Source organism: Ursus americanus, chromosome 27 (assembly GCF_024610735.1).
Source record: "Ursus americanus isolate L20-20 chromosome 27, mUrsAme1.1.p, whole genome shotgun sequence".
In the NCBI taxonomy this organism is placed as follows: Eukaryota; Metazoa; Chordata; class Mammalia; order Carnivora; family Ursidae; genus Ursus; species Ursus americanus.
The window spans coordinates 37,945,718-37,959,235 of NC_142153.1; the positions used below are offsets into that span (position 1 = coordinate 37,945,718).

At 40.5% G+C, this 13,518-nt stretch overlaps 1 protein-coding gene across 7 annotated transcripts in view; it reads left to right on the top strand.

The window, feature by feature from the left end:
* Positions 1-13,518, top strand: part of TENM3 (teneurin transmembrane protein 3) — a 589,152-nt gene that overhangs the window by 453,809 nt on the left and 121,825 nt on the right. For all 7 annotated transcript variants that reach the window (XM_087856505.1, XM_087856504.1, XM_045785848.2 and 4 more), the window contains one exon: positions 3,577-3,699. In XM_087856505.1, the coding sequence (XP_087712631.1) occupies positions 3,577-3,699 (123 nt within the window). The remainder of the gene's footprint in view (positions 1-3,576; positions 3,700-13,518) is intronic.

Genomic DNA, 13,518 nt, shown 5'->3' on the forward strand with positions numbered 1-13,518 from the left:
AACTTGGGCGTCGAAGAATTGGGCTCATCCTTCGGTATTTACATATGTATTTTATTTTATTTTGTTGATTTTCCCTTATGTGTCTGCCAAGACCTTCCCATATAGTGCTATTGTGCAAGTGCTTGGTAATTTCTCTAGCATTTTTGACTTTTATGAGTTTGCTGCCTCCCTCCGCGTCCCCCTCTCTCATTTGTGGAGTCAGTTTTACTAACACCCTGTATTTGTAGGAACATCTCAAGTTACACATAATGAGTGTCGAGAGCATTACTAAATACCAAACACCAAGATTTCCAAAGTACGTAATATCCCAAGACCGAACAACTTGTCGGTTTCTGTTTTCAGTGTAAAGTTAAACAAGATGTATTATTATTCGGTATGGTTCTCATTATACAGCATCTTAAGTAGACTGGAATTTCATTTTATTGAGATTTACTGTAAGAAGAAAATATATAATAAAGCTATTGCCCATCTGGCAAAAAAATAAAATAAAAAATAAAATAAACTAGCTCTCCAAGCAGAAACATAACACTACTTTCTAACATTTGACATCTGTGCAGGATCCCGTGGATTATCTCTCTTCTTCGAAGTCTATTAAAACCAATAATATAAGCAAATCTATCATTCGGGAAGACATTTTATGTTACATAAAAGCTCACAATGATGATAAATTATTTTGTGTAGAAACTTTGACCCTTTTGAAATATTTATCATCGCTATGCCAAAGTATGTCTGTCAAAGCTTTCACTGTATGCAGAACGAGTTCCCATTATTTTATTCAAAAATTGCTGAAATACCTAAAACTTGAAAAACGTATGAAGTGATAAATGTTTAGAAAGCTCCTGACATTTTGCCACTCAAACACTATGTAATTTAATGCAAAATGATGTATGAAGTTATCCCTCCTTACAAGCTGACAATTTGGGAATTCAAGGATTCTATAACCTATATCTTAATCCTTAAAAAACCAGAGCTTGAAAAGAATTGCTGCCAGATTATAATTTAAGACGGGGAGTATATACATTGGTTAAAAAGAGACGGGGTCGGGGCGCCTGGATAGCACAGTCCTTAAGCGTCTGCCTTCGGCTCAGGGCGTGATCCCGGCGTTATGGGATCGAGCTCCACATCAGGCTCCTTCGCTGGGAGCCTGCTTCTTCCTCTCCCACTCCCCCTGCTTGTTTTCCCTCTCTCGCTGGCTGTCTCTCTGTCACATAAATAAATAAAAAATCTTTAAAAAAAAAAAAGACACAGGGTCGATGTAGCTATGTTTGTATCTGTGTTTACTGTGTTTCTTACTATAGCATAATTTTATATCAGGAGTTGTTAACAAAAGAATGTGAAAGGTCCCTCAAACTGTTGAATCTTTTTTTTTTTTTTTTTTTTTTTTTTATCCAACAGAGATAGAGACAGCCAGCGAGAGAGGGAACACAAGCAGGGGGAGTGGGAGAGGAAGAAGCAGGCTCCCAGCAGAGGAGCCTGATGTGGGGCTCGATCCCATAACGCTGGGATCACGCCCTGAGCCGAAGGCAGACGCTTAACCGCTGTGCCACCCAGGCGCCCCTGAATCTTTTTTTTAAACGTTAATTATATAGAATACTAGTGAACTTTTGCTCAACTGCTTTTCCTATACTATTATGCTAATACAGTCATTATTTATTAATAATAGAACACTCTATTCTTGGCCATTTACTTATTTGTCTTAAATTTATTAACTTTTCCCTTAAATTACTACATTTTTATCCATAACAGTGTTTTCTTAGATTTGAAAACATCAGAGCATAGATTTCATTTACTTCACAGACACTTATTAAAGACCTGCGAGGTACTGGGCACCGTACATGGTAATTGAGTTACAAAAGTGATGAAAACAGTCTTGGGAGACGTAGTTAACCCAATCAGGAAAGGCTCCCCCACAAAGTTGGTGCCTACCATCTGAGCGATGAATGGGTGTTTTACACTGGATGAAGAGCATTACAGACAGAAGGAACTCTTTATTGAGAGGTAGCATGGTCTGGTCAGGTGACTTCAAATAGTTCAGTAATCTGGGGGCGTCTGGGTGGCTAGGTCAGTTAAGTGTCTGCCTTCGGCTCAGGGTCCTGGGATCGAGCCCTGTGCTGGGCTCCCTGTTCCATGGGGAGCCTACTTCTCCCTCTGCCTCCCTCTCGCTCGCTCGCTCGCTCTCTCTGTCTCTCATAAATAAATAAAATCTGTAAAAAAATAGTTCAGTAATCTAGAGTCCAGAATAAATAAATGAAGTACCCATGCACTAAGAACAGTCCTGCTAGGTACCAGCAGTCTGTAATATACTCTCACAGACCTATCCTGTCTAGAAAGGTCACATCAATTAAGTAAGGTCGGTTTAACCAACCTCATTTTTTAAGTAAAAACATAATATAATAAAAAAACATTTAAAAAAAGTAAAAACTATTGTTAATAATATTCCATCATTTGTCCAAGGTTAAATCCTAAATGGAAGATTAAAGCAAAGTCTAACTCCATCTAAAGCCCCTGTTCTTTACGCTGCCAAATTAATTGTGTTCCTGTGTATATTTCATATTTAATAAGGGCTCGCCTTTTACCAGTGGTGGTCATCACACTGTTTCTAACAATACTTCTTAAACGCTATGTCTTTCTTCACCTCTCTGGTAAATTCCATATGTATGCTGAAATGCCAATGTCCAAGAAAAATCATTTGCGATAAGGTAATATGATCGTCCCTGGGTTTCTCAAGGCATGTTTAGCCTCCTTCGGGCTGAATTCTGAAACTGTATTCTGTGGAACACGAATGAAAGTTTAGTTGAGGGTTAATGGTCAATATTACAGTGGTGATATTCTTGTAAATATTTCAAATAAATTAAGAAAAATCATATAAAAATTTTAAAGTGTATTACATTTATAAATGTATAGTCTTGTAGCTGTCTATTTTCTAAATATTTCAAATAAAGAAAATTCGTAAACACATTTACAAGATTTTTATAAATTTCTAAGATTATCACACCCACATCAGAAACTCTGCATGAAATTACCTGACGCATAGCGTGTGCCGTTGATGAATTGAATGTCATAAACTCGTCTTAAATCTGGAATATTCAAATGTTACTCTGTGTTGTGCATCTAAATCCATTCTGATGCAGCAGATTTACCCGGGAGACCAATCGTTACTTTGTACCTTAATCCACATGAACAGCGTCAGGGTTCTTGAGAATGTACAGACGTTGCAACTAAGTAGTACGCATGTGCAAGTGGCCTGAGGTCAAGCATATTTGGCCGTCACTGCTACAGAGCATTCAGCCACTTACCTAAATGACAGTGAGGAGTGGAACTCAGGCCAAGCAGAGCAAGTAATTATTCGTCCCTGAGAGCCTCCTGGTTCCGGTATCGTGCAGCATTTCTGTGACGAGGAACCGTTCCCTTTCTAATTTTTAGAAATTAATTTAGAAATCTAATGCAATTATCTTTGGTATTTTAGAACTTGGAAATTTTCACTTTACATATGAATCTTGTTCTAAACATGTTTACCATTTGCTATACTGCCTGCAAACAGCAGACCTCTCAACGACTTGTATTCTTTGCCCCCAGCAATGCATCTCTTTGGCCTCAACTGGCAGTTACAGCAGACTGAAAATGACACATTTGAGAATGGAAAAGTGAATTCTGATGCTATGCCAACAAACACGGTATCATTACCTTCCGGCGACAACGGTAAGAGAAAGAATTATGTGTCTTGTGTGTTTCTTTTAACATCTCTTTTCCATAATTTATTTTTATCCATGTCACATCCAGTTATATCTGGGAGAAGGAAAAGATTTAGAAATACAGATGTCATCTTTTAATGAGGGGTTTTTATTCATTTACTTGAAAGATTGGAAGTTCACATTTTTATTAGAGGAATAATGGGATTTTCTGCCTTCTGATTTGATGGCTAGGCTTTTCCAGCTTTCCCTCTGCAAGTGTGTAATTTGTCTTATTTTTAGTCTGTAAATAGGCTATAATTCACTATATCTTCTTGTATATTATATCTTGGGTGTATTAGGCTTTTTTCATTCAACTAGCATATGGAGTTGGAATACTATATTAATTTTGTTATAAAAGCTTTCAAATACAAGACGCATTAAAGGATTATAATTTATTGACCTTTGCTCTGCTTGTCCTTTCTGTAAACCTTCAAAAGTTTGCACTTTGGGCTAATAGACTTTCAGATCATTCGGTTCTGAGTTAAAAACAGAATTTAAGAAGTTCGAGAATGTGGTCTTTCATTTTTCCATATAAACACCCAGGAAAATGTATATATACATGTGTATATTTATATTATATGTACCTGTCAATTATTTTGATACGTGTGTGTGTGTGTGTATTTTGACACTTGGCAATCTCTCACTTTTTGCAAAATGTCATAATACTTTATAACTCAAAGAAGTTGGATCAAGATACTTTTTTTTGTCACATAAGCGTATTGTCTGCCTCTGAGCATTTCCCACGCTTTTCTTCCCCCTTTGTTCGTTCTTCTCTCGTGTATTTGTATTCTGCATCAATTATGTCCGTCCGCATGGGGCTAGTTTCTTTGCAAGACTAGAAAGAAGCTATTGTGTATTTACAGATGACATATCCATATTTATTTATATTTACATATATGCTGCCATTTGACACGTACCCGTTCACCATGACTAATGACTTTATCATTTTTCTGTTCTCTGTTTTCTCATCTTCTGTTTTATTTCAACAACAATACTTTATGGCAATTCTCTTCCTTCTTAGGAAGCCTGAGGAATTTTATAAGACGTTAGATTTTCATGGTAATAATAAATACCCTTCGCCCACACCTGTATGGAGCCTTTTGATATAAGGCTCCACATGTTCCAAAAAACTGTAAGTGGTGACGTATCAGTAATGACAACTGTAGGTGGGGGAAATTGCAATTAAGTAATCAATTGTTTTATTTTTTATACACTGATGACACAGAGACAAACCGCTCAAGTGACTGCACAGAAATTAAGAGTGTTTATTTTGGGTTTCTTTTTTTTTTTTTTAAGATTTTATTTATTTATTTGACAGAGATAGAGACAGCCAGCGAGAGAGGGAACACAAGCAGGGGGAGTGGGAGAGGAAGAAGCAGGCTCCTAGCAGAGGAACCTGATGTGGGGCTCGATCCCAGGACTTTGGGATCACGCCCTGAGCTGAAGGCAGACGCTTAACGACTGAGCCACCCAGGCGCCCCTATTTTGGGTTTCTGTAGATTAAAATGTAGCCTGTCTCCTAAAGCGGATGGTTTCTATGAAAAGAGCCCGATGGCACGTACTAACCACACGTGGAGGGAACTTTTTTTTAGACTAAAATTAGACTAAAAAGAGAAACGCTTATTGTAGACATGTTTTCTTTTACAACATCCTTACCTTTTATCATGGTTTAGATGAAAATAGAGCACAGCTAATTAGTTTCACAATACCCGAACAGCGTCATACCAAGAGAGCTGTGCATTGAGAAATGCTCCCCCAGCCTCGTGCCGGCCCCTGGTTTTCTGCCAGGGAGGACCTCTGCTTGAATCGGCCGCATTCCTCAGCTCACATAAACCTCTGTTCAAATCCTAGCTTCCTCACCTGTTTACTTTGTAACCTTGGTCCAGGTGCTTCATGGTTCAGATCCTACAAGAAGGATTTAGGACGACCCTGGAATAATCTGTCTGGGATCTTAGCAGTTCCAGGCATTTGAAAGAACATCTTAAGGGCGCCTGGGTGGCTCAGTTGGTGAAGCGTCTGCTTTCAGCTCAGGTCATGATCCTGGGGTCCTAGGATCAAGCCTGGCGCCAGGCTCCCTGCTAGGCGGGAAACCTGCTTCTCCCTCTGCCTCTGCTGCTCCCCCTGCTTGTTCTCTCTCTCTCTCTCTCTCTCTCTGTCAAATAAATAAATAAAATCTTAAAAAAAGAAAGAAAGAAAGAACATGATGTACATATGGCTTCAGAAATTCTGCAGAGCTTATAGAGTTTTAAACTCTTCTCTTTGACTGCAGGAAGAAATCCACATTATGTCAAAATCCACAGACCCATGCACATATCCATCTGAAACACGTTTCCCATAATAGTGCTTATCCTCATTTTGAGACATGTGCCCTGGCTTTCTTACTCTCCTGTGTTTCCCATTTATACAAGTGCTCGCTCGCTCACAACATTTCACAGTTTACAAAGGACGGTGGTCCGCAGCTTCAGCGACACTGCTCTGACAGTCCCCTCCTTTACGAGAGACCGAAGTCCCCCCACGTGATCATAGAACGCACTGGGGACAGTGGATGTGTGCCTGTAGAACTGTATACACATGTAAGCAAAGAACCTTCTTCCTAGCCTTGTAAACAAGCCCCCACATAAGGAACAGGCAACAGATGCCCCAGGAAGAGTTAGGTTCTCTGGAGAAAGACTGATGCTCCAGCCCGCCAGCTGGACCGGGGATTCATAGGAATTTCTCCTTATGGAAAGGAAGGCTATCTCTGGGCTCAGACCCTGTCCACAAAGTGGGACCTAATTAGTAGTTACTTGTCTTCTTTATTATTTCTCAAATAGCACCCCCCCAAAAAAAACCCCATAAATTGTAAGGAATTCTTATTTCTATTTTTCCAAGTAAAGGTTCTTGGTATGTATCTCTTAAATACTTATAGTCATGGGGTTGGTGGGGGCGGTCAGGAGGGGACTGTATTTGCAAGACAGAGGAGGTACCTGAAAATCATGGCTTTTAAACTAACTCTGTGATGACCCTGCACTGTCCATACACCGTCGTCCACGACCTCAGCTTTATAAACTATCCAGAGAAGCCTATCACATCATCTCTTTAGAAATTCTAGATTACCACCCTAAAGAGAGCCTTAGAATTCTGAACAAAGCTCACTAGGAGAATTAACTGTGCCAGACATAATGAGACGATTGAGTCACGGCTTCTAAATACAATACTTTTGTTTATGCAGTCCTATTTTACTCTTATATAAATACAATGCTAAGGAACAGCCATGGTGTTAAGACTTCAGGAAACTCCCTGCTTGCTTGTAAGCCCCTTTGAATGGAAGCTTCTAAGTGGTATTTAGTGTATAAAAGAAGAATTTTTATTGTATTGCATGAGACCGTCTTTGCCAATTTTAGAGATGAGAGGTCAGAAGTGTGGGGTCTCAGGCAAAACTCATGGAAGTGGACAGTGGGAGTGGAGAGGTGAGAATGAGGCTTTTCCACTTCTAATACCAGTCTCTTCCAGAAACTAAAATTACTCCCCTGGACCACGGACTTCATTTAGCCTAATGTACTGGAAAGAATGACACGGGCCTCTATTCACATCCTAGCTCCTTCATTTATTTACTTTGTAACCTTGAGCAAGTTACTTAACCTCTTGGAGCCTCAATTTCCTCACACGTAAAGAGGGACTCGTAATACCCATCTCCTGGCTCACTGGCTCCAACAGTCTGGCTGCCCTACTCCATTTCCCTTGCAGTCTCCCCTCCACACTTGTCTACCATTGTTCCAGATCTTCCTGCGGTCCTCAGAACCCCCGCTCTGTCAACAGATGGACTCTTCTATTCAACAACAAATAGAAACCTCCCAGGAGGTTCTCTTAATTTCTTATAAACAAATCTCCATTCCTCTGCGTATCTGGACCTGCACTTCCACTCCCATTGCCCTGTATTCAAGGCTAATCTTTCATGAGCGCTCTCGATGTATCTTCCAAATTTGCCCACTGTTGACACCTTCCGTCAACATGTGAAGGTACGGAGGCCCCTCAATGTTTTAAAAAAAAAGCCAAAAAACCCTTGACTGTCCCCCCTACTCCGGCTCTACCCTAATTGTCCCTTCTCCCTTCACATCCAGGCTTCGTGAGCGCAGCCCCTGTATTGACTATACTCATGTCTTCGCCTTCCATGTACTCCTTTCTCATGGCCGTTCTCTACCACGATGCGTTGAAACGGATGGCTTCCAGGGTTATCAATTGCTACGTCGGTAGCATCAGTGAATACTCTTCCGTCTTTATCCTATTTGAGTTCTTGGTAGCATGTAATAGTGAATCTATCCCTCCTAATTGAAATGCTCTATTCTCTTAGCTTCTGTGATACTGCATTCACCTTGGCTCTCTTCCTGACTCTTTGGCAGTGATTTCTCGGCTTGTTGAGTTCACTCATCTTTCTCTGCCTGATCCCTCAACATTGCCGTGACTCAGGACTCTGCTCTTTTTTGGAATATGATTCCTCTGGGTTCTCTTATCTGCTCTCCTGGCTTCTGTCACATTCTGTATGCTATGTGCTATGTTACGTTCTGCATGCTCCCAGATCGATATGTGCGGTATAGATATTTCTCTCTCTCTGAGCTCCAGACATCAACTATGCAAAATCTATCCAAGTCCCTTTGGAACTTCTCCACCTGGATATCTTCCAAGCACCTCAAATGTCACGGGTCTAAAACTGAACCCATCGACTACTTTGGTTCTCTTATTACTGCTTATGGCCACATCAAGATTCATTGGCTTAAGAGAACAGTTGGTATCACCTCTCCCGATTCCGTAGATTGACTGGGAAATTCTGGTATTTGTACTTGGGTGTTTTGGTGCAGTTGCTTTCAGATGTCAGCTGGGGCTGTTTGAAAGCCCCACTGAGCTGGAAGTCCAAGATGGCTCACTCCCATGGCTGGCAGTCGGGGCTGTGTGTTGGCTGGAGCTCAACTGTGGCTGCAGACCAGAGCATTCCATGTGGCTTGGGCTTCTCAGAGCACAACAGCTGTTTCTGAAGAGAAGTATCCCAAGAGGGAGCATTCCAAGAGACCCACACAGAAGTTATAAGCCTTCTCACATCCTACGATAGTAGACACTTGAGGATGTCGCTTCCCTTACATCCTGTTGGTCAAAAAAGTCAGTAAGATCAGCCCATATTCATTGGAAGGAGAATTAAACTGTCCGTCTTGTGTGGGGAAATGGCAGGGATTCATTTCACGAGAGCATGTGCGATGGAAGATATTGTGGTGGCCATCTTTTGGAAAACACAGTTGCCGTATCATCTCTCTTTCCAAATTTGTCTCTCCTTCAGGGCTTTTTGGGTCAGAAAATGGCATCATCATTCACCCAGTTCCCTGGGCCAGAAGGTCAGGGGTCATGCCTAGGCTACTCCTACCCTCTTAGTTCCAGGTTCAATGAATCACCTAGTCCTGTCAGTTCTAACTCCACAATATCTCTTGGATCCATCATCTCTCACCTGGATTATGGAAGCCACCTTCTGTCTGGGCCGTTATGTCTCTAGTCTTGTTCACAGAGTCTTCAGATACAAATGTGAGATATCCATACCCTGCTTGACCCCCTCCATTGACCTAGACTCTCGTCAGTTGCCTTTAAATGACTCACAAGGCTCTCCACTCTCTGGCTGATCACCGTGCCGTACTCCAATACAGAAACAGTATGGGGGAGAGAAAGTATAGGCTTTGAAGCCAACCTCCTGGTTCCTATCCTAGTTCTGATCATTAATGGCTTTGTTACTTGGGACAAGGTGCATATAGCTTCTTTGGCCTTGAGTTTTCTCGTCATTAGAACAGTCTTAAGGATTCAATGGAAATACTTAAAACAGTATGTAGTACATAATAAATACTTAAAAAATGTTACTGGCTATCACTGTTACCACTTAATGTATGTCTTCTCTGCCAGAGTCTGAGGCACAGATTATATCTGTTTTCCACTGCTCTGTCCCAAGCTCTCAGCACAGTTACAGACATGAAAAGGTGCTCAATTAGTATCTATTACATGAATAGATGAAAGTAGTACGACTAAATGCTATAAAATATATAAAGGGCCCAACACAGTGCCTTGCAAAGCATACACAGAGCAAATCTTGGTAGAGCCTAGTGGTTAAGAATTGAAGCTCTGTCACTTACCGGGTGACTTTACATAAAGGACCTTCCCTAAGCGCCTGTTTCTCCATGCGGTAGTACTGAGGTTGAAATCAAATGATGCATGTGGGCAGCCAGGCAGTGACAGGGGTTTGATACATGTCAATAATTATGAGTTCACTCTTTTTAACACAATTCTAGATCATGCACTTGTAATTTGCAGCTGAATTTTTAAGAAGATACATTTTTTTTTTTTTGGTGCAAAATTGGTGGTTTATTAAAGCACGGGGACAGGACCCGTGGGCAGAAAGAGTTGCTGCATGGGGATTGTGAGCGGTGGCTATACACTATGGGGTTGGGGGAGGTAAGGAAAAAGGGAGGTTGAGAAAATACTTTCATATGTTAAAGAAGGCTCACAGGATACCGGAGGCCTTGCCATTGTCAAGTTAAGGTTGTTGTTCCCTCAAGCAAGGCATTAACATTAAGATGGTTGGGAACTTCCTGGAGGCTGCAGATTATAAGGACATTTAATTGTATCTACATTCCCTTCCGGAAGTTAGGTTATTGGTAGAAATGCTTCGTTCTTGTAAACTGCTAAAGACATTTGTAAACTGAGGGAGACTTAAGTCTTGCAGGATTGTGGTATCTATGGGTAACTATTTCTTTGTCCTTTAGGGCAGCCAGGCTTGCCTGAGGAATGTCAGGTAAATCCCATGGTTGGGGGGGGGGGGTTGCGGGGTGTCAGTTTCTGCTTTGTCCTCAGCTTGCCTTCTCTTCCCTCATCATTTCCCCCCTGAACAATTTTGACCCTTAAATCTTTAAGGTTGTTGAAGGTGGAAGGTCTCATCTTCTGTAATGTCGTCCTGCTGGATAGGGGCGTAGAGGTGTCCCTACCTATGGGTCAGTATTGTTCAGTTGGGGAATGTATAGGAGAGTTACAAAAGGGGAGGCAGCTGAATCCAACATGGACCATGTCTCCTTGAGTAGAAGGGATTGTCTGTTAGCTGGAAGTTATGGCAGTGAAGGAGTCTTGGCACTACGAAGGGAGACCCAGAAATGACAAAATAAGGTTAACATTGAACGACAAAGAGAGATCTGAATAAAAGATCTTTGATAGTTACCTCTGATCATTTTCCTTCAGTCCGGGAGTTTAAAACAATCACTAAAGGAAAGAGATTATTTAAAGCACCAATTTGAGTACTCACGTCAGGTAGAAACCCAGATATGTTTTGTGGTAATCTGGACTGTATACACAGCATTCTGTTTTTATGCTAGCACCAGTTTCACCTTATGTAGCAGTTAAAAACATCTAATAGCATTCTGTTTCTTAAAGCTGTTTTACATATTCGTATTACCATAGCATTTAATAGAGAAACGCTACTTTGAGTGTCATTTAGGGCTTTGACCATGTACTTAAGAGTTTCCACGTGCCAAACAATATTCTCCAGTCTCACAGAGGTAACAAAGGTAGATGCTAGGTGGTCACCAATGAGACACAGAACATGTCCACTATGGCTTTAAATTTGGAGGGTTAGTAATGGTTTTAATAATGTATCCATGCATCCAGGCAAAACCCAAGAATGCGGTGGCCTATCCAGCGTGGCGGAAGCCGTGGCCACAGATTACAGCTGCATAGCCATCGGGGCCCCGCCAGGAGCCAGTCATATAATACTGATACATCTTTAAATCGTCATCAAGAATATTCTCTGAAGCAATAATAGAAATCCTTATTGTTAGTTATTTGGATTTTATAAAAGGAATCTTATCCTTAATATTCCTTTGACTGCATAATATTATACGCTTATTTATAGAGCGTATATTCTGTGCCATGCACGGAGCAAGGCTCTGAGACTATAGCAGTGAAAAAAAAAAGATAATCACAGTCGTTCTCAGAGCATGTGAATCGCTAGGCAAAACAGAAATCAAGCAGGCAATTGCAGTGAGTTAGCAAATGCATACATAGTAGGGCACATAGAGGGTACCATGGCAGGGTATTTCAGCGCTACCTTTATGTGGAAGCAGCAATTAGACAAATGCCAAAATTTAGCATAGAGTAGTTTGGGATAATATAAGACAAATAAAGGCGATAAATTTTGGCTAGTACAACTCTGGCACATTACTTCTCCAATCAAAAAACAAAACAAAATCCACTCCTTTTGTACAACTTCCAGTTATAAAATAAATAAGTTATGGGTATAATGCATAGCACGGTGGTCGTAGCTAATAATAGTGTATTGGATATTTGGAAGTTGCTATGAGAGATTTTTTTTTAATTTTAGTTAACATGCAGTGCAACCCTGGTTTCTGGAGTACAGTTCAGTGATTCATCACTTACACGCAACCTTTCTCATCTCAAGAAAAAAAGTTGTAATTCTGTGCGGTGATGGCTGTTAACAAGACTCATTGTGGTGATTACTTCGCATTGTATACAAATGTCAGGTCATTGTATTGTACTTCTGAAACTGATATGATGCTTTCTGTCAATTATGTATGAACAAAACATTTTTCAACTCCTTTTGTTTGAGTACGAATTTAAAAACTACCTATATATGTGTGTATGTATATATACATATATATATGATTCATCCTGTTTAAACAAAATAATTCAAATGCCTTTAAACTTTACATCATTGTTCATCGTGTATGAATTTTCTCAAATACTGGACGATTTCAAAGAAGTAAATTCTATAGCAAGTTAAAGATTGCCTATGATTTGAAGAAATGGGCTGACAGGGCAGGTGCCTTGCGTTTTATTCAGTATCGTTGACAGTTTGTGTTGTAGTGTGCAGTAATTCCTTAATTAGGTGCCGTATTGATTTTGTTCATTAAGGTACTCATGTTTTCATTCACTTGGCTTGTGATGCTACACTCTGTATCCACAATGTTAAGTTATGTCACGTGGTTGTTTATAAAACGGTATGTTCTCTCAGAGATCTCAAAGTCAGGGTAGGAATCCAGGGTTAAGTCTTAGAATTAGAGGGTGGGCTATTGATTGTCTGTAAATGCCTAACCTTGCTTCCTGACATCTTAATTATTGGTGCCTCTGTGGGACTTCAGATGATAGTATCATTCACCCTCCTCAACAATTGAGTTAGACTTTGACAGGTGGATTTCTGTTCTGCCTTCTGTTTTAATAATTACGGGCTTGTTTGCTCACATCATACGCAGGCAGCAGAGTCATGTAGGGAATGGCAAAATCGTTTTTTGCATCTCTGTTTTTTCTGATATCACAAAATAATTTTCAGACAGATACCAAACCTCCTAATTACCGGTATGATTTAAATATTCCATTTGGTCCTTGTAGCATCTAGGGTTGGTAAATTAGTATTTGTACAATATCTCAGAGTTCAAGGCATGGTTAATGTAGTATCTGAAAAATGCCAATTTTACTGAAAAAATTTTCCTAATGCATTTGCCTATAAACGAGGGATCACCTAAGAGGGGGAGGATAACAATAGCTTTGGGGATGTGGCCTCTTTATGTGTTCACACTCTGACAATCGTATTTTAAGACGTTGAGACTGTTGTGACACATACGTACTGATGAAAGGGAAATTCACAGTCAGGAGGTAAAAAGACTGGTGCCGGCTCCCACACTCAGACGCAACAGGACACGTTGGAAAAAAATCTTCAAGATGATACCCTATTGTGTTTGAAGACATGGAACACCTCACTCGTACTGTGAAGGCTTTA